The sequence below is a fragment of the Clinocottus analis genome, unplaced genomic scaffold, assembly GCF_023055335.1.
Source record: "Clinocottus analis isolate CAN_PGR_092001 unplaced genomic scaffold, fCliAna1.0.p SCAF_8, whole genome shotgun sequence".
Classification (NCBI taxonomy): domain Eukaryota; kingdom Metazoa; phylum Chordata; class Actinopteri; order Perciformes; family Cottidae; genus Clinocottus; species Clinocottus analis.
Window position 1 is genome coordinate 7,140,799 of NW_027176240.1, and position 25,922 is coordinate 7,166,720.

A 25,922-nucleotide genomic window follows, 5' to 3' on the forward strand; every position below is an offset into this window, starting at 1 on the left:
TGCAAATAAAATGAATTAACAATAAACAAACCTTTTATATTTAAACAATCTCTATTGGTTTATTTTGATGCATATGTTTTATATATGGACTCTGGCACTTATATACATGATAGAAAACAAATCCATTTATCTTCATGGAGAAAAAGAAAATTGCATCACCTGGCGTAAGTTGAGTACTGCTGTGAACAATAATGACTTGTGTCTCTATTACGATCCACTTAAACAGATTAATTCACACTGGGCTTACATAACACAGAAACTAATGGATTGAAAAAAAACAACCTTTATTGATTGTAACCACATTGTTAAGTTACACTGAACAAGTGTTTCACATAAAAAAAATCAGTGTAGTTTCACACAGGTTGATTTATTAAAATGAGCACCGTTGCTCAAAATATAACAGTTTATAGTGTCAACGCCGATAGACTTATGCAACTTCTTGATCTGGAGGATCAGCTGGTGGTTCGGGTGAATTGTCGCTCTGCTTTCTGCATCAGTGGGCCAGTTTTGGTTTCTTGACCTGTGGCTCAACATCTGGGGCTGGAACACTCACACCGGCGATCTGAAATAAAGACCGTTAACTTAAAAGGCTGCTAGTTAAGTACATTGAACAAATTCACAACAAACTGAAAACAGCATGTTGATCTTCCTCAACCAATCCTAAATACTGACGCTGGGGAAGACAAACCTCTTTGTCCAAAATTAAAGCTATAAGTAGCCATAATTGTGTACCGCTGGTTGTTTGACAGTTCTTACCACGGGCTCAATCAGAGACATGCGGATCTTCTGGTGCTGAATATTGGAGGCGTCCAGGCTGATGGTGACCTTCACCATGTCAAATATGTGGAAGGTGTGCTGCTCTACTTTCAGAGTGGGACCCTAAACACATTTACAGAAGAGATCTTTAAAGCACAGCATCTTCTGATGGTTTCAGTGCATCAATGTTGATCCAACCACCTACATAAACCAAATTAACTTCATACCTCTTCATCAAAAACAAGTTTTGGGGTCGCCTTGTCTTTGGAGTCAAAGAAGACCGTTCCCTCCAGGCCAAACTTTGGGATGAGTACGATGATTGCGTTCTTCCTCACAAACAGAACAAATCCTTCTTCGTTCAGTATGCCTCGGCTCTTGAAGAATAACTGGAAAGATAGATTTGTATTAAAAGCAGGACTTTGCGGTGAATTATGCAGTATGGTGATGGGTATGTTGGATTCAAAAAGCTCATAGGCTGATAAGTAAACAGATAATTCTTCATCACCATGGTTCAGGCATAGGTGTAAATGCAATACAATTGGGTTGTAGACAGTTTTGAAGCCACGAGTTTGGCACTTTGGCCGGCACCATCTTGTTTTTTTTTGCAACAACAAGTGACACAAGTGGGTGGAGCTAAGTACAACCAAACGCTGAAGAAGACATTTTTAAGGAACAAGTTGTTCCTTAAACAGAGGTTTCTGTCTGGGTTCAGGATAGTGGGTTTTTCATCCACATGTGTTTACCTGTGTGTGGAAGGCCACAGATGCCCTCTGTGCATACTGAGACATTTTGTGTCTGTAATTGAGGTTGGCGGAGAGGGCCGACTGCTTTTGTTTATCCATCAGGTCTGGGTAGGTGTTGTCTGCTCCTATGGCCACTGCCAGCAGGCGGTGCACTATAATATCTGCATACCTGTGCAAATGAGCAGAAGAGTAGAGGGTATGGGGGAGAAAGGAGGAAGAAGTCCAGATGGAGGGAAAAGAAAGAAGATGGAAGACATAAGGCGGTTAATAGGAACTGTGCTCTTTTAATGGGGCAGTTGTGCACGTCTTTGATATAAAAAGGCAGAACCCAACATATTTAGTTTTATATTCAATATATTTAGTGAAAAGAATATCTGTTTTCGTACCTCCTGATAGGTGACGTGAAGTGTGTATAAATGGGAGAAGCAAGGCCATAGTGGTGGAAATCGCTGTCCATGCCAGAACAAAAATAGACAGCCTGCATCATGCAGCGAGTGGCCAAGATGCGCAGTAGCGTGTTGAAGTACGGGAAGCCGTCCACTCTGGCCACGTCGAGGGAGTCAGCCAGTGCCTTTGCCGTATCTGTGTGGATCTCCACATCCTGGAGAGAAAAGGTAACACAGGGTTGGCACCCTTTATATACATATATTTATACCAGAAATAATGAACATGGATGTTAGGTAATGCTACATCATGAAGGCCATGATTAAACTTGACCTTTGCCTACTGACATTTTGCCCACAGGAACGGATATTTAAAAAGTTCCCCCTCAAGTGTAGATTAGTCTGATAAGTAGACTAAAACGCCATTTTTATTCAATTCTGTTTAAATCATTGAACAAACTGGAGATGTGGGCAATGATTCAAAGGTCTGGAACAAGTTTTACATGAAATTCAGACACACATTTTGGATATCTGAATCTACTGCCAAATAATGGAAAACATCCTCCATCCAGAACAAGTCAAATTGATTTAATTAGCTCAAGTTTAGACAAGCATAACACTTTAGAAACCAGGAAAAAAAATCTGCATGAGCGTATATCTCCACTCACCTTGGACTTTGCAGCTTTGAGCAGGATGTCGTAGTTAGATGGAGGTGGTGCTGGATGTTTCCTCAACATAGCGCAGTCTGGAAATTCATCGTAGATCTTCTGGGCAACTGAAATATTGGCCAGCAACATGAACTCCTCCACCATAGAGTTTGTCTCCCTAATTAACAAGAGATGAGTTTATATACATATGTCCGAAACACCTGACAAACTAAAAGAAAAGCATTGGAATTAGTTTTTCAAAAAGGATTCTGCCGAAAGCTCCCGTTTGAAGTCACCTACATGAGTTCTTTGGTCTGGAGGTCAATGGGGTCGTGGGTTTCACTGTCTATGTGGAATCGGACCTCTAAGGATGACAGCGTCAGCGCCCTGAAAGATATAAAATGTGACATTAAAACACACTTCCTGTCAAATGCAGACAGTCCTTTTGATTTCTTTTTGAAGTTGTCAATCAATTGGAATGCGTGTATCCTGATTTTTAAGAAAACAGAGCAAAGTACAGACCAATAAAAATGCAAAGCAATGCCATTTTCTGGCCGTGGCATGAGAATGCATCTTCCTTCATTTTGGAGATCTATTCTTCAGCCTCTATCACTCCTAACTTCCAGTCTTTACCCTTTCTCTATCCTCTGTCTCTTGAGGACTTTGGCTAGTTTGTTGAGACCTCGCAGGCTCTTGGTGGTGTCATCGTTCTTGGTGGTGTCATCAATCCTCATCTGGGCCTCAGCATAGGTCAAAGACGCCTTCAACACAAGGAAGCATAGATTACGAAAAATCCCACTTGAAAACAATTTGACCCTGTTATGTTGTGTCTTAAGAAATTAAACGCAGGTGGTAGTAGTATTAATCATAGTTTTCAGAGTAGTATCACAGTAACTTTGATTTACATATCAACTGCACAAACATGCAGGATATTTTCTGTCATCGTACCTCGCGGGTTCGTACTATACCTTGGAGTTAATGACACTTTTTGTGAACCGGGTCTTAATAATTTCAGCCTTGTGGTTCATCTCCCAGATACATGAGAAAGCCAGCCTGGTTGAACAAAAAAAAAGTATTAGAGACAAACGTTTTAACAGCAAAACAGTCATGTGTTTATTCACTGAAATATTTTGTTAAAAGGAGGCGCACTGATGATATTTAATATTGTTTAAGTGATTTTTTTATCTCCTCACCTTTCCACATTGGAGCGAAGAGAACAAAGATTGGAGCTGAGCAGCTCTGGAACCATATCTATCCTCTGATGGACACAACATAACAATTATTTTAGTTTTGCATTAGTTTCTGATATTGTGAAAACACTTAGATGCAAGTGTGTGCGTTTTTCCTTACTTTGCCACACAAGTAGACAGTAGTGCCACGGTTTGCAGCCTCTTTGTCCATGGCGTTACAAGGTCTGATGAAGTGACTGACATCTGCAATGTGGACGCCCACCTACAAACAAACAAAAATAGTTTAGGCCCATATGAAATACTAACATTGATGTTTTTTGTACTTTATAATGTATGTGTCCAGTACGTGCACCTCAAGGTTTCCATTGTCCAGCTCTCGACAGTGCAGGGCGTCATCTATGTCTGTACATCCAGGAGGATCCACACTGCACACTGTCAGATGCCTCAGGTCCTCTCTCCTCACCATGTCCTGTTCCACAAACATCAACGTTAATATATGCACAGACCTAAACATACGTTGCTTGAAAATCACAGGGTGATAAATTATTCAAAAAACTGTGACTAGAATACTGCTGAGTGTATCTCAAGAGAAGCTGCCATTACCTCTGGTGTGATGGCCCACGGCAGCTTGGGAAGGAAACTGAGCACAGCCTGAGAGAAGGCCTGGTGGGGGACGTCATGCTCCAGCAGCAGCACCGCCTGCTCCGTCTCCTTTTCCCCTGCATTTCCCAGACTGCGCACAAAGTGTCCCTAACAAAGAAGAATAAACCTGATTCATCTCCATGGACTGATTTGGTTTGGGGCATACACTTCTTTAACTCTCCTTGTTAGAGAAGCGCAGCTTTAAATAAATATAGAAAAGATAAGAAATTCCATTTTCAGCTCCAACTCACATTGGGATATCTGGAGTGTTTGGGCCAGCCGTCGATGGCCACAATGATCCTCTGGCCTGCCAGCATGGCTGACTGACGCGTTTCAATGCGAATGCGTGGGATACGCCGGTCTGCCGGGGTGAAGAGATGGCGGGTTGACTGTAAGAAAAAGGAAAGAAAAAGGAAAAGATAGTCAATGCTGAGGATAGGACAAGGAAGTGTGAGACAGTTTGCATGGCATACAGATATTTATGAATAATGTTCAAAACATGCTAAACATAAACTGTGTATGACACACGGTATAATAGAAAAGTCGAGACTTACCTCTTTGATCTGGGAGATATTGAGCATGCCACAGAATGGCCTCCAGTTCCTTTTGATGATTCCCACTACTTTGCCTGTGGGCTTCCTGGCTGCTTCAGCTGCAGATATCCTCAACTGCTCAAACACACAGGAGCACGAAGGTTAGTAAACCACATTGGGGTTGTCATTCAATTGCCAGTCTCTTTTTGTTTAGCACAGCACCCTGATACTGTTCATTCACGCCAGTGAACACCCTTGCTAAAAGTAGCAGTATACACTTCCAGTTGTAAGCAGAGAGAAATACCCAAACTCACTGCTTTCTCCTCATCCTCCACCTCTTTGTCGCCCTCATTATCGTCCTTTGCCGCGCCTTCATCCTGCAGCACGACTGAGGAGGGCGCCACCCACTCATTGCGTGGCAAAAGCTGCACAGCAACCACATCTTGGTACACTGCTCTATTGAGGTTCTGAAGACCTTGGATGAGAACCTGGCAGCAAGACGAAGGAACAGTGCAGAGCTTTAAACATGTACATGCTTCCCTATTTATTTATGTTTTACAGTCAATTAACTCAAGACAAATTGTCACTCAAACACAGATAATTATTCAGACAAACATTGTACACACACACCTCTGTGCTGTCTTCCCCCTCTCCCTGAATGAAGACTGTAGCCTCCAGATAGTTGTCCCTGCTGGCCCTAAAGGTGCCCTGGATGAAAGTGCCGCTCTTAATTCCTGCTTGGATCCTGGACAGGGGAAGGTGCTCTGGAAATAACACCTTACCGCTCGTGATATCATGCTGAGAGGGGAGAGAAAAATAATGTAATGCAAAGAGAAAAGCACACAGTAAGGGCAGAGGTGTAAACAGGAGATACAGACACAAATCAAGCATACCGAAATAACTTTTACTTCAACATGTATATAGCGGAAAGGGTTTTACCTTGTCATCATTGGACAAAGCCAGACAATCCACAAGCTCAGGATTCCCTATAAGACTCTTGATGTATTCTTCACCTACAACGTAAGTGAATAAAAGCTGACGCTATTTGAAAGCGTGCAATAGATACAGTGAGGAGGCCTTAGCCGACGTCTGCTTGCTAAAACATGGTTGTGGATTGAGAGTGACTGTTACCCCCTACAAGATGTATTCTTGATATGCAGCCTGAGTGGAAACTGATGTAAAACAAAATTGCTACTGATCCCCATGATTTTGTGTTTCCCTGAAGAAAAAGTGCTTACATCTGTACACCAGCAAGTTGCTCTCCTCTGCCTTCTGCTTGTTCCCGTGGTCATTAGTGAGCAGGACCACCTTGAGAGCGTCCACTTCGGACTCAGCCTTCTTCAGGTGTTGGCTGTACCATTTTGCAGCCACACGGATTGCGCGGTCATTGCGGTCATTGGCGCTCTCTCCGGGTTCACGCTCAATGAATGTCTCTCTGGAAGAATAGAGATTAAAGGGATGAATGTGTAACATTAACCAAAAAGGCAAACACTTCTGTCATACTTTCGCAAATAAATGTTTATCACAGGGGAGTTATAATAATACGATTATATTGTGAAGGGGGATAGAAGTAACTTAATGTGCATCTGAGCAATTTACTTTTGCACAGATTATTTTTACAGGCTTTTTTGGGGCAATTAAGATGTTGTGATGCAGTAAAAAGGTAAGTGTCTTTGTACCTGTGGTGTTCGTTGGTAAAGGTGTAGAAGTGTTTCTCTTGCTCATGTATGATGTCCTTCAGGCGTTTATAGACTGGTGCACTGCGGTGGCGTACCTCCTGCAGCACAGTCTGAAGGATTATCACGTTCTGAATCACAGGGTCTTCCAAGACGTCAATCTGCAGGACACAGACATTGTAAACATAAGAGTCTCAAAACTGTTCAGAATCAGGTGCGCATATTGTGTGGGTGTCAATTTAATAAAAAGGGTATTAAAATGGCCTATTATCAGGGAATCACAATATGTGACATTTATGTGAGACCTCCACTGCAGCTAGTCAACTTAATGGCATTATAATGATACAAAAACACACAAATTAGATTATATAGCTGTAATCATTTATCGGATACACAATAACCATAAGATGAGATACAGTTTGTGTATTTCACAATTCAGAGGAGAGACAAACTCGGGCTGAAGGTCTGGATGGAAAGTTACAGGACCCTTTCTGGATGAGTACACATATACAATTGGGAGACTTATTATTTCTTTTTACCTGGTGCAGCACAACATTAGTGTCAGGAATCACATAATGTGGATAAGAGCACAGGTTGCTCTCAATAGACGGGTCTCTCTGCAGCACCGCAGACTCCTGTTTGCATTCAGTGCAAATCTCGCTTCCGCACCAAATGTCATCTCTCAGGTAATGCTCACGAACTATCTTCATCACCCCACCCGACCGGGTCTTCTTCACGAAGGTTTTAGATTTCAACATGATAAAAATTAAAGCCTCAAGAGATTCAATGCCGATGTGTTTCTCCTACCATTTGATAACAAGCAGAGTGTTAGCTGCCCATGTGTAAACTAACTCAGTGGGCCGAAAAAACGTTCCCAGAGTTTAGACAAACACGTTAATTTGGATTTCAGATGTTGATATCAATCATAAATGTTAATATTTATACAAAGCACATTTATGATAATAATATACAACTTCTATATTCAGATAACGTGATTTTACGATTTTTAATGTAAAATAATTAAGAAACTCGGTCTTCGACGTTAGTTTTGGTTGGCCATCGAGGCGTGTTCAATGAAAACAAAGCAGAAGAAGGAAGAAGAGGAACTTGGTTGTCCGAGTTCATAGCGCCCCCTATGTTTCCGGAGGCAGTACTGCATGTCCATTCATCGTAATGAATTACAGACAAGCGGCCGTTCATTGTATTACAGGTCCATTACCACAGGGGGCGCTGTACTCAATGCTCCCCAGTCGCCGTCGTAGTCGAGCGGTTGGCGGTACGCAGGCGGCTCAGAGCGGGACCCTTAAAAACAAAAACACTTCACCGTGTGCTCCGGAGTGTCACTGTAACGTTAAATTGTAACGTATGAGTACATTGATAGCATGTTTAAAGCCGTTTATGCTAGCTAGTTTGATGCGCGGCCGGGGTTGGTTTTCGGTTCTGCTTGGTGCAAACAAACGTTTAGTTAAATATGCATATCGGGATGGACGGTTAACGTTAGTTAGCTCTTGACGAACACACCTTTTGTAATATCGCGTAAGCTCTGTTACAGTAACTGGCTCCGCTAGTTAACGTTAGCTGGTGGAAAGAAAGAAGACAGAAAGAATAGAAAATGCCTCCAAAGAAGCAACATCTGAGGCCGACAGCAGCCAACGTCTCCAGCTCCCTCGACCTGGAGTCGGAGGACATCAGCCTAGAAACAACCGTGCCCACCACCGAGGATGTCTCCTCGTCCGACGAGCAGCGGGGCTCCCAGAAGATGATCCGCCAGCTGATCGAGAGGAAGGAGCTGATGCACAACGTCCAGCTGCTGAAAATTGAGCTTTCTCAGAAGAACCTGATCATAGACAACATGAAGGCCGACAACATGTCCAAGGTAGACCCAAGGAAAGCTGGACAATGTTTATGTGGGCGTGACCTGTCCCCAGTGTGTGGCTCTCATCGCATTACTATGCGTGTTTTTATGTCAGGTTGAGGAGCTGGAGGAGAGGCTGAATGATGCTCTACATCAGAAACAAGTTTTGGCTCTGAGGCTGGACAGCCAGCTGAAACTTACTCAAGAGGAGAACAGGTGAGTAAATGTTGAAATAGTGGTGATGGACAGGCATATACTATTTTTAGTTATTGTGGATTTTCTTTTACTTAGTGACTATTCTTTACTGTTTATTACTTATTTATAACACTTGTTTTGATTTTTGATAACTCTTACTATGTATTGCTTGCACTGTGTTTGTGTGTGTGTATATATATATATATATATATATATATATATATATATATATATATATATATATATATATATACACACACATACACACACATCCATACATATGTCATACAACTGAATGAACTGTAACTAATTATCTATTTGTTCTAGATTATTATCTAGAACTGTAACTAATTATCTCATTAAAGAACAATGAATAAAGAAAATATGGAAGTAGTTGCCTTGACCTTATGGCAGTTAAGGAATAGGGATATGCATTTGAAGCAAGAAAAACGGTTTACCAGGATAACTCATGGATAACTGTTATCTATTACATCAGTTAGCTGGTAAGGACAATGGTAAACTGTGCTCAGCAAGATTGTCATCACCAGGAAGCAGCAGGCTCTGCGTAAGCAAGAGATGGAGGCCATCCTGCTCAGGCAGCAGCAGCTAGAGGAGACCAACCAGAATCTGTGTGAGAAAGGTGGTGAGCTCCGGAGGTCTCTCAGGGATCTGGACATCTCTCAGGACAGGTACCAGGAGCTGCGCGACCTCCCTGAAGACAAAATCTCCATACAGGAATACGTAGCTGTAAGTATGGGGCGTGGGGCTCTTCCTAGTCTTTAGTTTTTACACCACCTTAATGGACCAGAGAGACAAGATGTGATGGAGAGCTGGTTGATTCTGACACGGAGACCCCCCCTGTGTGGTTAGATGCGTTTCTACGAGGTGGTGACTCCCCTGCGGGCTCAGCTGGCTGAGCTCAGTGTGAAGAGCGGCAGTTTGACAGATGACCTGAACGCAAACAGAACCCAAATGAAGGCTCTGATGGAGGTATGACACACATACACAAGCTTGCACCACACCTCTATGTTGCATTTTTTCATCTTTCTTTGCGAGTTCTCTTGTTTTGAAATCACACACATTATGCATTATTGTGTTCTTTATGTTTTATCCCTATTTCCATTTCATTTCTGACAAACTCATAGATAATGTTTACTGTAAAGTTCAAATAGGATGGATGGATGGATGGATGGATGGATGTTTTATTAATCCCCAAGGGGAAATTTGTTATCGGAGTAAACTGTACTGTTGAATAGTTTTTCAGCAAGGCACTACTTTTTGTGACCTTTTCATGTCTTTGTGAGCACAATTGTAAGCTAATGATACCAATAAGCTGCATTTCTTGCATTGTTTAAACGCTCAAGAACAAACACACTTCAAACACACAATTACGCCTTCAAATATTGAGTCACATATTTAGAAAGCATAGGTATGAAGAATGCAGAAAGGCTCAAGAGGTTCAGTTACCTTTAAGCTAAATGTGAAAGACACGTAAGCCACCTGAAATGCGGTCTGTCAATACTAGACGTGTCAGTTACAGCATCCTCGAAATGTTAATTTTCACACCCTGCAGTGTTGAGAATGAGAGTGGTGTGATGAACAAAACAATGTCAGCAGTCGCCCTGCAGGCATAAATGACACATTGATGAGATAATGGAGCAGATAATAGATCTGGACATTCAGAAAGTATCTTTCCACCGCAAACTGAAAACACATCTTTTCCGACTATACCTGCCTTCAGCATGAAGGCAGGTATAGTCGTAAAAATAGTGTAGTTGTAAAATATGAAACTTTAACTTTATTACATTCATCATACACAAACAGTTACATACATGAAATGTGACTTTATTTAATTTAATTGTAATACATTTTAGCCATCTTCAGAATTGTGTGAGTTGAGGGCTGCTGTAAAGCACCTGGGGAGCAACTCTGGGTTTAGTGTCTCGCTCAAGGACACATTGGACAATTACTGCCAACCTTCTAATGATTTAAACTTAACCTTGTGGTTAAAAGACGACTCCGTTCTACCCACTGATCCACAGCCACCCTCAGACTAATTGAGCATCGTTTAAATGCCACAGAGTATCGAGGTATTGTTACTGGACAGGTGCTTGCCTTTTTCTCCACTTAGACACATCCATCAGGTAAATTACCCATCAGCCCGAGATGACTCCATAAAAAGGATGTGATGGGCATAGCATGAACGTGCTTTTAGAGAATGGGCAGGGACTGTACGCCACTGTCAAGGCAGCATAGAACAAGATGCTTGTAGGGGGATTTTTGCCGAAAAATGTATTGTCGTGTCCGGGAGGTATGCTACTGCTTATTGCACAGCGTAACTAATGATGTGAATACTCCATCATGAAAAAGTTGTCTTTGCATCCATAGAGCTACGAGGAGGAGCGCCGGCTACGTACTGAGCTCGAGTTAAGGAGCCAGCGACTGACGCTAGAACTGGCCGATACCAAACAGCAGATCCAAGAAGGAGATTATCGCCGGGACAACTATCCTGCCATGAAACGGTGTGTGTGCGTTTATGCGAGTGTGTGAATGTGTGAGCGCGTGACTGCGTGTGTGCGTGACATTGACAGAACGAGAGCAGTAGACCTTATTTGATGAGAGGGCTCAGCTGTCTGCCGTGTCCAATTGAAGGCTGCGGTACAGTTTAGCTGACTGTGTTGTTAAAGGGGGCAGTACTTGAAAGGAGACAGGCGGGAAAAAGCCTTTGTGTTTGGTTTATAAAGGAGGACCAGGAGTCGGTATTTGCCGACGTTCTTAAAGGCTCCGTGTATCATTTATTATTCAAAGTTTTAGGGATCACGAAAAGAAAACGCCAGAACACTTTTAGTCTCGCATAGTTTCCTTTCTTTCTTTAAATTCTGGATATGTAAGTTGCAAGTTCAAATGTATGTTAACCTTTTACACTGTGGTTTATAGTGAGCGTGACAGCTTTGAGGCAGAACTAAAGGACTTGAAGAAAAGATTTGAGACACTAGACTTGACTCACACAGCAGTGACCAGAGAAAGGAACACACTAAGCAAAGAGGTGCTTCACACACACACACACCTACACGCACACACCTACACACTAACCACATAATTAGTCTCCATAATTCTCACTAAAGTCTCTTTGGTTGTACTTTGTTCTGTAATAGCGCTTCTCCCCTTCTTGTCCTCCAGGTGGCAGCATTGCAGCAGTCAGTGACTCTCCTGGAGAAGGACAAGGAGTATCTGCACAGGCAGAACATGGAGCTCAGTGTCCGCTGTGCACATGGAGAGGACCGCCTGGAGAGGCTGCAGGTTCATACAGTTGATCCGCTGTGAGGCTCATCGAATACAACAGATATTCAATAATAGGAAGGAGTCTTCTAATGTGCTCTCACGTCTTGATTCTGTGGTCTAGGTGCAATTAGAAGACACTAAGAAGGCAAGGGAGGACGCCTACGAAAAATATGTGGCATCCAGGTTAGGTTTTTGCAGCAGCAGCCAATATTATAGTGTTTTTAATGTGTGGGATCTAAGTTGATCCAGTGTCTTTTCTTTTCTGCAGAGACCGCTATAAGTCAGAGTATGAGACCAAGCTGAGAGAGGAGCTGGAGAACATCAGGCTGAAAACCAGTCAGGAGATAGACAATCTGCAGAGAACCTCCAGGGAGATGTATGAAAGGGAGAACAGGTATCCATCTTTTTTTTTTTTTATAGCACTCCTAATAAACAGCATACATGTATTTATGTTGGTAGAAACCTTTGAAAAATATCAGGAGCGCTATTAAAACCTGAGGAAGTTGCACTTTTTGTGAACATTATCTAGCAATATAAATATGTTTTCTTTATTGTGTATCTAAAAACTAATTTCATGACAGTCTTTCTCAAAAGTCAAGTGCAGGTGTAGTTTTTTATATTATTGCAGGGAGCCGTGTCTTCATTCTTATTTATAAATGTGAGCCGTGTGTGAGTGAAGAGATGAATTGTGCCCGCACCATTAGTGAAGACACTAATGTCAAAACAGATTTTTTTATTTTCAACTGCTCGCCTAGCACACAGCGCAGAATAGGTCAGCAACTGAAATAATGAATGCATATGCAAACATTTCGTAAGAGGAAGAGCTATGAGCAGTTACTTCCTGGTAGCATACAAAATAAAAGGAAATACCAATATAACTTCAAAAGAAGAGAAACACGTTTTAAATCATACGACATAACAGAACCTGCTGATTCCTTTGTACTGCATGTTGGGTTTGTGTTGACCAGGAACCTGCGTGAGGCCAGAGACAACGCAGTGCTAGAGAAGGACAGAGCAGTGGCTTCTGAGAGAGACACCCAGTCCAGACATGACCAATTGCTGGAACAGTAAGTTTTTTACCTTACTTTATCTGGACTAACAGGTACATTTATTTATTTTTTCCCTTTTAGTCTTTTTACTGCTTCCTGCGTTGCTTTTATGACGACAACTCAAACAGTAAAGTTTGAAGTGTCAGCCAAAAAGTTGGATCTATTCACCTTCCTCATATAGGGGACAAAAACCTGGATAAATAAAACAGTTTCTTGGCATTTGGGTGAACTAACCCTTTAAGGTACACACAATAAAAATGCATATTATAATCTGCTTTATCACAAACATACATGTAACCTTTTTCTTTAAAAAATATTTTCACCTCACAAAGTTCTCCTGTTTGCCATTTCTCAAATCTTCAGCAGCTGCAGACCCAGTCGTACTCGCCTCTTTTAGATACTCAAGTGGATAAATAAATAAAAACAAGATGCCATCAACATGTTCAACAGCTCTATTGGCCTTTTGGAAGTTAAACAGTACAACTGCTGCACTACAATGTAGGTCACTGCCTGGGTGCACTCAAAATGCTGTAGATCAGGGAAGGAATGTCACCTGAGGGCAACTGTTCAACTGACAACTTGGTAGAAAAAAAACAACTATTATGAACGATGTATGAATTTGAAATATGGCGTCATGCGGTTAAACCACATAATTTCCTTATCCTTGTAATATGGCGGTGGCCTCTGGCATGATTTATAAGCAGGCATAATTGCTTTACTTATTGCTTGTGAGTGACCTGGTTGTACATGTATTTATTGTTGTACCATGAGGTTACATTTAGCTTCAATTCCTCCGTATTGTCCTGAAAGCTGTGAGCTTGTTGTTGCTCTGATGCGGATGTGTGAGCCAGCAGCAGTCTGTCATTAGCGCGTGTTGTGGGAGCTGTGGGAACTTTGGTGGCTGTGGTTCACTGTCTCTTACGAATGATCACATGAACGCTTTGCCGTGTGTTCACAGAAGTTCACGGAAGGTCAGTTTGGGTGTCACTGTTCTGGTCACATCCACATTCAACTGAGAGGTTTGAATCGCAAAGCACTCCTTCACAACATGAGAATATCTCGCTTCCCCAACAGCACTCATCCTGAAGCAATCCGCCTCCTCGATGCTTCACAGGTTGTACAAACGTGTACATGCACTTTAAGGACATGAACCTTCTGGTTGCACTATTGTATTTATTTCATGGTTACTGTAATTGTCTTGTGGCAGTGTGTTTTTGTGGCGTGTGCTATGTGATTATGTGATTATATAGTTTGTCGTTCAGGGCACTAAAACAAATTGCAAATTTACTGCGGTTGATATGGCAAAAAATGACTGAATCTGAATCTTAAGCCCGCCTTTCATTTGGAAGTAAAGTGGCAAGTTTGAATTCAAAGTGAGACAGTATACTGTGTTGTACTGCAGACTATTTAGATGCTGAGGAAATCCCCTTGAACTGTGGCAAAGGATTTTAAATAGCTCCTTTTAGACTTACTTCATTTTTTCTTCCTATTCTTGACAAAGCTGGTGTGATGATAAAGCTAAAGCCTGTTGTGTTTTATTCAGATTTTGCACATTTCCAATTACACCTCCTTTGTAGTCATTTCCCCGTTTCCAAACATCCTCCGGGGGATTCGTAACCAAGTTGCTCCTCACTATCTTCTGCCCCGGGCAAAAAGGCCCATCTCACTATAGCCTCAAAAGATGCCTCAGGGTCACGGCCCTGAAGGAAGTTACAAATCTTGCATGGAAATTGCAACAGATATATTGTGAGCCCTGCTGTGCACGCACATGCACATACATACTTTAAGCTGACATTTTGTTGTTATTGGTGAAGTCCTTTCAGTCAGCCTCCTGAACGATGTATTCTGTTTGTGCCATATTTTTTATATTTCTGCTGCATATATTCACAGTTTATCTGTGTATTAATTGATGTGTATTTGCATCCGATTTTTCTCGTAACCCATTTTTGGAAACACATTCTTCGTGTTGAACGTAAAGAACCGAGTAGAAAAATAAGTTTTCACAACACATTTTAGCTTACACTCATGTTTCAGTACATTTTTTTATTCAAACTTAAACAATATTGGATCTGCTACCAACAGGCAGGCAAAGCAGCACGTACACAGCAGCAGCAACAGCAGCAGCAGCAGAGTCTCTTTCCTGGGTTACTACTACATACCAGTCATTTCTCTAGGTCCAAGCCACCAGCTGTTGGTCTTTCTTTACACACACACACACACACATTACTCTCCCTTGCACTCTCTCTATCTCTCTCTATCTCTATCTCTCTCTCTCTCTCTCCGATCACATTCCCCCTCTGCGTCACATCGCAAGCCAGCAACGACAGATGCGATCCTCAAGCCCTTAACCCCTAACCCCACGCATGCCCCTATTTTTGGGGCAAAGAATGAGGCGGACAAGCTTGAAATGGCGTCAGATGGTTTGTAGCATAGAGGTCCAGCTTGGATCTCGGCACTCTGTTACAGAATGCTAGCCAGCGGGCTGGTTACGGGGATCAACATGTTCAAAACAAAGACAAAGTATTCAGTGAGGTTTTCCATTTTCAGCCCACGAGCAGACCTAAACCTAGCTGTAATTTAACTGCCTTGGGGATCCCCCGAGTTCGGTGCTCTGTAGCTGTAAATGTTGCCATTAAAATGTAATTTGAGAGAACAGAAAAAAGCCCACTCTGGTAAAGCAAGTTACATTTCTTTTTTTTTTTACTTTTATTTTTCTCTTCGCATTTAGATTGCAGCCACCGTTAATAAAAGCAGGCAATGTCGACCATGTGTACATGTCTGTCACTGTGACAGCTCAGGCCTGCGCTCCATGCATGATGAAATCCTATCAGGTCAACTGTAATCGAGAGTTATTAATATTTTCCAACCAAGCTCTATGGTCTGTGTGTTGGTGTTTGAAAGCTGCCTGTGAAAGAGCACTGGGCTCAAAAAGACGTTGGCCGTCTTTGTTTTACCTTTCGGTGGAAAACTATCATACTATATTTGGGGAGGCATAATTAACAAATGTTTGACTGCCTGATAAATACCTTTAAACAATAATCAACCATATATTTGTTTGCAATGTTGTTGAATGACATTAGAAGGGTTGAACAATGTTTTCTTTTTCTGGAGGCAAAGTGCTTCTAACGTCTCCGTGTTGTGTAAAAGCTTTCCCACACGTGGACAGAAACTGTAGAATAAATTCTTTTATTTTTTTCAACTTACTGATCTCCTAAGTTGAAACAAGTTTCACCAGCTGCCAACTCCAAACATGACGGATAAAACATGAACAAACATTGCAGGGAGGGCCGTGAAAAAACACTCTTTTGTGATTAAAGGATTGAAGACCTGCTTGGTGACTTATAGTACCACTGTACTGAACATACAAACTCAACATAGGAATTGTTCATTGTGCTAAATCGTCACTTCCTTGCCAATTTCCAGACATTGTGGTTCTACCTAAATTAAGGAATCCATTGCAGCATTTCTTTGAAACCAACAGGCATGTCTGAGCTCAACCAGCAGTGCAGAGCTGAGTTTACCTTCTGCATCTCTTTAAAAAAAAATATTTTTAGCACACCAAGTCACATTCATATTGAGTGAGGTGTGTGTGTTTGTGTGCTTCCACCGTCCAAGATCAACCTGTGTGTGTGTGTGTGTGTGTGTGTGTGTCTCTGCAGGTTTCGTCGGCTCCAGCTGGGTACTGACAGCCGCGTATCAGAACTGTCCAATCAGGCCAAGCTGCACTCCTTCGAAGCCGAGCGCGCTGAGATGGTCAAGGATGAGACAGCGAAGGCTCTGGCCCAGTGCCAGCTGGAGTGTGAGAAGCAACAGAAGAAACTGGAGGTACTCTTAACATTAGGACAAAATGAAGATGTGTTACTTGTTGCATTACAGCGGTATAGCCAGTAATTAGTTTATCTCTTCACTTGTGCCTCTTCCTCTCATGATTTGATTTCAGCCAGTCAACATTTATTGTTGGTTAGAATTTTAGATAGATAAGAAAGACTACATTGTTGTTGACTATATGTCTGTGCATATGTTGTTAACAGAGTCAGAATTCCTATTGTTCATTCATATTCTACATTTTGAAGCGTAAGCAATAATACATATGGTCAATGTTGCTGTCAACATCACATGAATGAATAAAACTGAAAAACTGATGAGTAAATTCATTGTTCTGTTCGTTTAGTGAGGAGTCCATCCAAAGTACTTAAAGATTAATGCTCCACTCCCGGGAATATGTCTATGCAGTCTTTGTGTGCTGGTCCGGCGGCTCCATTCTTATCTATGTCCACTGTAGCACACCCATTTATACAAGAAGTTAATTGAGTGCAGATTGTTCTTGATGTCTGGATGCACTTAGCTGAGGTTCACCTCTTCACCTGTGTTTAACCCGGTCCTGCTCGCCAAAGAGACACGCATGAAGAAACGATGCGTTGCACATAATCATGAAGGTCAAAGATCTTTTCTCTTTTTAAATAGACAATGAATGAAGAGCTATCTTCCGACATTGGAGTTTGTTGTTTCGCTTAATCTTGTTCTTCATACTAGTGAATTTAAAGCTTCTTTTTTTTAAAATATAAGTTGTCCTTTCATTTTCCTTCTTTTTTTTCTTTCATGTTGTATCTAAAATTAAGTTTGTTGCTTGTTATAATAGTGATTATATTTTGTTTTAATTGTGAAAACAACGTTTAAAAAACAACAATGTAACACAATTGGGGGCTTGCTTTGCATGTGCGAATATTTTAAAAAGGAGAAAGACCAAAAAAGAGAAAAAAACTGTCAATACAGTAAAAATATGATTCCATTCCTTTAATACACTCACAAAATTGACTTTAAATATTATACCTCAGAAATGTAATTTTTCCAATTTCAAAATGGAATTCATTTCAACTGGCTCACTGGCTCTCCATCTCCCCAACTCTTCTCCCTCTTTCCCCCCTCTGCTCTCCTCCGGTCCCTCAGCTCCTGACCCAGGAGTTTTACAGACTGCAGACATCATCAGAGAAGCGGTTGGCGGAGCTGCACGCTCAGAATGCCGAGCAGGCATCTCGGCTGGACACCTATGAAAAGCTGGAGCAGGAGTTGGACCAGGTCACCATGCAGGCTGCAGAAAGTAGGAACCGTACCCATTACGTAACATTGCACACATTACAGTGTGCTCAGAAAGATGAACGCACAAACAAACGAGCGCTGCCTCCTTCAGATGCCTTGCTCTGGAGGAAGACGTGTAACACAACATAATTTAACTCCAGGCTTGTCTGGTAGTTTCACAAAATACTAACAGGAGCAGGACAGTAGAAACACCCACAAGCTACCACATTGTTATCACAATGACCCTGGAGAGGTATAGAGACAGTATTTGTGTTTGTCCGTTACCAGTTGAGAATGAAGAGGAGGCCGAGAGAGTGCTGTTCTCGTACGGCTACGGCGCCAATGTCCCCACGACGGCTAAACGAAGACTAAAACAGAGGTACAGCACATGACACACTCGACATTTCAAGAATAGGACACATCATAAGACATGGCACTAAAGGAACACTGGAATTTGCTCACATCCCACCTGTGTGTGCACTTATTCCTAAATATACTGCATTTTTAAAGGAATGAGCATGCTAATATATAATGGTTTGAATTGATATGTTAGGGTTCGGTTATATCAGCCAGTTATTGGATCTGTGCCAACATTCACTTTGTCGTAAACGCCAGCTGACAGTTGTTGTCAGTATTGTTTTTACCGTGTGTGTGTTTGTGTGTGTGTGTGTGTGTGTGTCATAATGGCAAAATGTGGTCCTGGAAACACGTCCTGCAAAGGGGAACAACCACAGAGGCAGTTTGCCAGATGTTTATATTTCTATTTGACTGTCTGTCAACACATTTACTCAAAGTGTTAACAAGTGTGAAAGATGCAGTCAAGAAACATTACAGCTGTGTGTTGATCAAAAAATGTGTTAGGACGAGGAGCAGCCCGTGTCCTGATTTGGCATCGCGATTGGTGATCCTATCGGAAAATGTTATATACTGTATTTATTTATTTATTTGTTTGTTTCTGAAAATAAAAACTAAATGCACTTGCATTTTACTCTATACTTCACCTTAAATTGAGCATGTACGCGCAGCCAAGAGCTCAAACTGATCCCGACTATTGTCGCTCCATAAACTGTTGGGTAAACAACATGGAGAAACACTAGTGTAAACTTGTTGGTGTTGTCATGAATTGGAATTTCCACAACCGTATTTGTGTTTGTGTGCTGTGCAGCGTTCACCTGGCCCGCAGGGTGCTGCAGCTCGAGAGGCTGAACACGTCTCTGACGAGAGAGCTGGAGAGACACAAGTCACAGACAGGACAGATATCTGAAGAGGTAAACACACACACACACACACACACAGCATTTAGGTATTCGTACGCCTGGGGAGAATTATTAATGGGATAAAGTTTAATTAACGTGTAAAAAAAACTAAAGAAAGCACTCCAAGCCGTGCGAGTCGGTGCCTGCAACACCCACTTGTTTTTCCCACCGTCACAAATCTCCTACAGCAACTCAGATTATGGTTATGCCACAACCTCCATCAAAGCCATATGATTGATTTCAGATGTTTCTTAACCTTTCCCTGATGACATCGCATGGTCATTATCACAGAGCCAAGTTCGGTGGCTCCTCTCTCATCACCAACCATTTACCTGCTCACAGCGTCACGTCTTGAAGACCGATGCTGCACAACAAAATAAAACAAGCTTAGGAGGTTGGTCGCATCAATCCAGTGGCGGGCCGTCAGGGCCTTCTAAGCCTTCTCCGCTTCCCCGCTTCTCGGTGTCGTCGCTTATGTGCTTGCTGTGACTTCTCTGTCGGCAACCCACCTGACCCGTCTTGAAACACGGACCAATCAGTCCAACGCACGCACGAAAGCCCGGGGCGAAATAAAATGAAAGCTAGGCCTGGCGCGCACCTCGCACCTTGCTCACGGCGTCTCCTTTATTCTCTCGTCATGTGGAGCGGCTCCGCGGGTCGGTCACCTTGGCTCGTGGTGGAGTCGTGTGGCGGAGCAGGTGGTGGTGGACTGTATGAACGTGTATTCAGTGTGTCGGTCTGTGACAGTAACTCCAGGGACACTTTTTCCTCCCAGTCCGCAAGTCGGAATCCCGCGGCCCGCCACTGCACCAAACTCACTTCAGGATTCCCTAATAATTTCACACATGTTCTTTATATTACCTAACAATGTCTATGTTTCACTTCCTAGAATCTGCTTCTAAAACTGTGCCAGGAAGTGGACAGGTTGTTTGAGAACAGAGCGCAGACACCTCACACTTTGTATGAGAAGAGCAAGATGTTTGTCTTGGTGCCTGTCACAGTTGTTGGCACAGTGGGATAGAGTGCTTAAGACTGTGACGGCCACGCTCTTCACTCACCCAACAACTCATCAGGCCAATCATTGTCGCTTTTGTTCGCCGTGTTATTTTGCATGTGTGTGCATCGCTCAGACGGCTTTACTTTTGGGTGTGTGTGTTTTGGCTGTGCGTGACTGTGTTTGTGCCAAATTTGTGAAACCGAGGTCCCGTGTCTATGTCTCATGCCTCGACGCTAAGAAAATCATTCTGAGAGCGACGGCTCGGGCAACCAATGTGCTCGCTTTGTTCTCACTCCTGATTCTATTCTCAATGAGCAGAGAGGTTGTGTAAGATGAGAGAGGCTCGACAGGTTTGAGACTAAATCAACCAGCCATTCAACTGTCAGGTGTGACTGACTGGCATTCACCGTGAATGCCTCATAATGCATCGAGCGTGAAAGAAAAGTGTGAAAAATTAGAGTTTGTATTCCCTAGAAAGGGTGTTAACCACTCAACCACCCACACAGACGCCCTACCCTCCCACCCAGTTCACTACTTGCTGGCTGTAAAAGTGGCTTAATGTGTAACACCCTTACTATATCTATTGTTTTTCAAAGCATGACACTGAGTACTGAGAAATATCCCAATACACACAGAACATTTAGACTCCTATATGTGGGGTCCTCAACAAGACTGTGAAAGGGCTTTTCTGACAGTAATTTCATGAAAGAAGTTGTTAAGATTATGAAAGTTCACTGTATTTGAACTTGATGACGTCATGCTACTTTTAATAAAACGGAAACAACTTGGTTACGCCTTGACAAACACTCACATCAATGGTCACTCAAGCGACCCGGAGGACATCAGCGATAAGGAAATCCTGTGGCTGTGAGTCATCCATATGTTTTATAATACTAACCACATGAAAATGGGTGATACATCTTCTATCCCAGTACAGGTCATTTTTATATCTGGATAATGATATTCATCATGGTATAGCATGTGTTTCTGGTCATTCAATAGTCTAATGATGAAGCCTGTTTGTGTCTTCTCCACTGTGAATTTAATACTTGCCAAATGGAAATATGTCTTGCAATACGCTGTCGACGTTTACATGAATGCACACAAATACAGAGTAATGAAGTTTAGACGATAGTTTAATTTAACTGAGTGTGATCAGATTTTCTTACATTTTTAAAGTGGTAATATTTCTTTGATAACCAAGTAATAGTCAGTTTAATTAACAATATGTTGGCAGATGTGTAGCTCTTGTTGTTGCCTCTCGCGTGACTCTCCACAGTTCATGGAACCCGGTAAAATATGTAAACCTGGCTCTCAAGTGTAAGTGGCGGTAACACAAAAAGGAACCTTAGTTGAACCTGACATCGTGGAGGCAAAGTCATATTTTAATATGATTGCGCAATTATGTGCATATGTGTGTTCCTCAGTTGTTGGCAGCCAACCAGCTGTTGCAGCAGACACAGCAGCCCTATAGCTACCTGATCGAGACGGTGAGACAGAGGGATACACAGATCATCGCGCTGAAGGAGTGTCTGACCTCGCTTGAGGACGATGTCAGGTACTTCTACAGAACACGCCTTCACTTACAACAAGGAACTAAAAAAAAAAAAAAAAAAGAATCCACACTCATGGCCTTTTTTTCTTTTTTAATTGAAGGCAATTAACTATTGTGCTATGTTCTTGTTTATTTCATTTGTTACATTTTGTGTCTAGTAATTTACTCCTCGTGGCAGCAGGCTATGCCTCCCTCCCTCTGGGAGTCGGCAGTTGGCCGATCTCTCTTTGTCTGCATCTGTTCCTCTCGTACCTAACTTATAATGCTTTAGTGCAAAGCTGCATGTGTGCATGAGTTAGTCTCTGCCCAATAAGTGAGTGTTTGACATCAGCACACTATAGCTTCCTGTCCCCAGCACTAAATCTCTATATTTTAACCTTAGAAATATGCAAACTGACAGACAACAGGTTTTCTCTTGCTGCTCACCACCACTGAGCTCTCACCTGGGGCAAGCAGCAGAGTGAAATAATCCTTTAAAATCCTCATAAGCTTCTCAAACCTCCCCCTGTGACAGATATATTGAAGTTTTCCTGTGGCTATGCAGGGTTATGTGTTTAACAGCAGAGACATAGACTCTCACTTAATGTCTGTCTGTCTGTCTTAATTCATTGTATTCTCACTTTGTTTTGTGATATCATAGAAATTGACAACAACCGAGTCGCGGCGGAGGCAGATCTCAAGCTATAAGACTCACAAGTTTAAAATATCTTTGTCTTAATTCCTCAGTTTACTTTGGGGAAGCTGCTGTTTCAAGATGTGCAATATGATTTGCTTTAAAGCAGCAACATCACAAGCTCCTGCTTGTATGTGTCTCAGCCCCAGGAAGAAAAAAAACACTTTGACAGTACTGGAGTTTTTCTCACAAAATCGAATCCTTGCCAACAATTAATTATGTAGTATATTTTAGAAATGGATGACGTGTGTGTTTTCATGTATTACTTAGCTTTTGCTGGTTTTATACCAGTGAGTTATACTCACGATGCTAATAAACCAAACTGACTTATTGGTTTATAGACCTGCATTTAAAAAATAATTTCACCTTAAACTATACTTAAGTACAGAGTCACACAAATAAGGCCACGTTCAGATTTGAATGCACACCGCACCTGGTCCTGTGTTAACCTGAACCTGACCCCACTCTTAAGCCAAATCAAACAATTTCTTATTCACAACAGACAGCTACAGTATTCAGCATATTACACCATTTCACCATTGTGATGTCATCCCCAAAAGAATCTCTTAAAGCATGAATCAGTGATTCACAAGCATCGCATCACCTCGTAAGGTACTAGAATATTAAATGATTTCCTCACAATAAGTTCGGTAATGTTTTTCTATTAACTTAAGATCTGCTCTCTCTCTCTCTTTGCTTGTTTTTGGTTGCAACCCCAGTTCTCTGAGGAAAGAACGGACTGCACTGCAACAGGTGAAAAACAACATGGCCGCCGATTTGGAGCGACTCCTCAACCATCGTGAGGTACGCATGACGCTGTTTTCTGCAGGGTTTTTTAAGTTTTCTACAAAGATGATATACTGTTGGGACGTCAGCGTTTAATGCCTCCCATTCTATTCCCATTTATCGTAAAGAAATTCCAGCAAAACACTCTTTTTAAAATTCATATTTATATCCACCTGGATTCAACGATGAACTGATTAGACTTTGGTGGTCAATGGTCACTGTGACCTCACAAAAGATGTTTTTGGAACACATTTTGACTCAAGAATTGATACGCTAATAATGACAAATTCACATGAATGAGTACGACGGAAAAAAATTATGAAGTGATCAAATTTTGGACGGAGATGGATGTATATTGCAACTTGACTGATTGGCTGAGGGATACAACTGCAAGGCGGTAATTCTAGTTATGGCTGCAACTAAAGATTATTTACACCATTTATTCATTTTTCGAGCCGTTGTTTCGTCTATAAAACATCCGAAAATGTTATCAGGATTTTTAAAAATGATTATTTACTTGAAAAACGATTAATTGATCAATATGATTGCTGATTCAATTTTTAACTAATCCAGTTGTTACTAAACTTTTCCCATCAAGGACCCCTAACGGACACAAATTAGCACAGTATTTTGTCCTAAGCCTGATATGGTTTTATTACAGAAGGTGTCTAAATGACCGTACTTTCTGTCATTGTGTAAAATTACATTTTTGCTTGGGCGACAGGACCCCACTTTAAGAGCCATCGAACTAATCGCGCTGCTGTTATTTAACTGTGTTGCAACGCTTCCTTCAAGATTGCGTGTGTTCGTAAGTACGTGCGCGTGGGAGTGTTTCCCTCGAGCCAGCCGTTTGCTGTTCAAAGTATGTGCCCTGTCATAGACAGCTGTTCCTTAGCTTGGCTGTTTGGGATGCCACCAGGATATGTGTGTGTTCTTGCGTATATGTGTGTGCTTGAGCGCGTGGGTGTGTGTGCGTGTGTGTCTGTGTTTCGGTGACATGCCAGGGCTCATGTCCTCAGGGTTGATAAATAGAACCGTGAAATGGCCCCGAGTCCTCCCCTCTGCCCTGCTGCCACCCCTGCAGACCCTTGAGCTTGTTGAGCTTATTGCAAGTCGTCCCATAGTTCAGAAGACAAACATGTTATCAGAAAGCAGCAATAAACATTCCTGGAAACATACATTTTAAAACAAATGTTTCACAAATTGTTGAACTAGTATTTTCTTAACATGTATTTTAGGTATGTCATTCACACTAAATATTTTTTAATAGATTTATTATATGAATGTTTAGTTTACCTGTTACCAGAATTCCCATCAAAAAAGGACCCGGTCATTCATTTGAGATATCTGGTCCTTTGGACGCTACACTCCCAGTTATTTATTTTAAACATTTCTGTTTATTGTTTTGGCCTTGTGTCCCTATTTTTATGAACCGTGTGATTCTTTAGGAGTTAGCGGTGATGAAGCAGGTCCTGATCAGCATGCGGTCCACACAGGGAGACGCTCTAAACCTGTTGGAAACTGATCAAACTGCTGCGAGGACCTCTGGTGCAGGAAAACACCAATCCAAACAAATCAACAGGACCACAGAAGAAGAATCACCAAACAAACCCAAACCCACTGTGTTTGTAAGTGTCTGACTTGGCAACACCCTGCATGAGTCACACCTCCTTAACCTGCCTGGACAGAAGTTCAGACAAAAGAGCTCTAGAGGTTGATGTGAAATGATGAATCACATTTTGTCATTCATATTTGAGCTTTACACTGTCGGCTGAGTAAAGACATGCAGTAATATAAATCCTTGAATTGTGTAAAAGGTTGGTGAGAATATCTTTCCAAACAAGAGCGCTTGCTGGCATGCACTTCATACTTTTCTAACCATCATTCTTCCTCTCTTTTGCTTTCATTTGCAGACAAATAAAGAAGTTCCTGATTGGTACAAAAAGACGAAGCAGAAACACAAATGAACATTAATTTCTGTTACTATTGGTGCTATTAATTGTTATTCATGGCTTTCACGATTGTATTATTTTTTGTTTTGAAATACAAAAGCAGAAACTGTTACTAGTGTCCGAGTGTTTTGTTGTTCTCATCCCTGGTTACATATTGTTCTGAGAGGATAAATTCCCTGCGTACTGGTCCAAAACCAGAGGTATAACCTTCCACAGGGTACACATTCCTAGCTAACTGACTGCCCGAACATTCCTCTTTCTTGGCAGTGGTTTATTTTATTAGGTCTGTCTATCATTATTTTCTCATCTTTTCCAGGTTTGCAGATACTGGTGGCTACAGACAAACCGCATTGCAGGAACATTAGCCTCTAGTTTGCACAAGCGGAGGCTCCTTTGGCTTTAAATATAGACATAGTAGGCATACCTTTATCATTTCAGACATGTTCTTATCGGTGTCATATTAAACTCGACTGCTTTAAAGTGAGTTTATCTCCTTCCGTGAGCGTATAATCCTCCACAATATACTACTTTGTTTTCCTGTTATATGAAATGGCTTAAAAAAAAATCCAATATTTTAGTGTTTGCTTCAAAGAAAACAATGTGTGTCACTTGTATGATCTATCAATTTGTTTAAACCCCATCTAGTTTGCAGTACAAGGAAGCCTTGTTAAAAGGT

At 41.8% G+C, this 25,922-nt stretch overlaps 2 protein-coding genes across 2 annotated transcripts; one reads left to right on the forward strand and one right to left on the reverse strand.

Moving 5' to 3' along the window:
• Positions 1–267: 267 nt before the first annotated feature.
• On the reverse strand, positions 268–7,621 carry dis3 (DIS3 exosome endoribonuclease and 3'-5' exoribonuclease). The gene is made up of 21 exons (XM_068567896.1): positions 7,110–7,621; positions 6,574–6,731; positions 6,133–6,329; positions 5,834–5,907; positions 5,525–5,692; positions 5,209–5,382; positions 4,916–5,029; positions 4,613–4,750; positions 4,323–4,469; positions 4,072–4,188; positions 3,880–3,981; positions 3,723–3,787; positions 3,498–3,582; positions 3,163–3,290; positions 2,830–2,916; positions 2,551–2,707; positions 1,886–2,100; positions 1,500–1,668; positions 984–1,142; positions 757–879; positions 268–562 (listed from the first exon to the last, which is right to left on the reverse strand). The coding sequence occupies exons 1-21, from the start codon at positions 7,326–7,328 to the stop codon at positions 494–496; spliced, it is 2,865 nt and encodes a 954-aa protein (XP_068423997.1). The 5' UTR covers positions 7,329–7,621; the 3' UTR covers positions 268–493.
• Positions 7,622–7,790: 169 nt separating this feature from the next.
• On the forward strand, positions 7,791–25,358 carry pibf1 (progesterone immunomodulatory binding factor 1). The gene is made up of 18 exons (XM_068568143.1): positions 7,791–8,446; positions 8,541–8,641; positions 9,169–9,367; positions 9,491–9,610; positions 11,009–11,142; positions 11,558–11,666; positions 11,801–11,920; positions 12,024–12,085; positions 12,171–12,296; positions 12,871–12,969; positions 16,611–16,776; positions 17,899–18,049; positions 18,316–18,406; positions 19,193–19,295; positions 21,708–21,838; positions 23,228–23,312; positions 24,743–24,922; positions 25,208–25,358. Exons 1-18 carry the CDS (start codon positions 8,183–8,185, stop codon positions 25,259–25,261), a joined length of 2,295 nt encoding a protein of 764 aa, XP_068424244.1. The 5' UTR covers positions 7,791–8,182; the 3' UTR covers positions 25,262–25,358.
• The last annotated feature ends 564 nt before the right edge of the window (positions 25,359–25,922 follow it).

Excerpts from the sequence above, each read along its gene's own strand:
- pibf1 (XM_068568143.1), top strand. The coding sequence starts at position 8,183 with ATGCCTCCAAAGAAGCAACATCTGAGGCCGACAGCAGCCAACGTCTCC. Across the intron at positions 18,407-19,192 it reads AAACGAAGACTAAAACAGAG|CGTTCACCTGGCCCGCAGGG; the intron begins GTACAGCACATG and ends TGTGCTGTGCAG. Across the intron at positions 21,839-23,227 it reads TCGCTTGAGGACGATGTCAG|TTCTCTGAGGAAAGAACGGA; the intron begins GTACTTCTACAG and ends TTGCAACCCCAG.
- dis3 (XM_068567896.1), bottom strand. The coding sequence starts at position 7,328 with ATGTTGAAATCTAAAACCTTCGTGAAGAAGACCCGGTCGGGTGGGGTG. Across the intron at positions 3,788-3,879 it reads CTGTCTACTTGTGTGGCAAA|AGGATAGATATGGTTCCAGA; the intron begins GTAAGGAAAAAC and ends TGTGTCCATCAG. Across the intron at positions 1,143-1,499 it reads CTGTGGCCTTCCACACACAG|TTATTCTTCAAGAGCCGAGG; the intron begins GTAAACACATGT and ends CTATCTTTCCAG.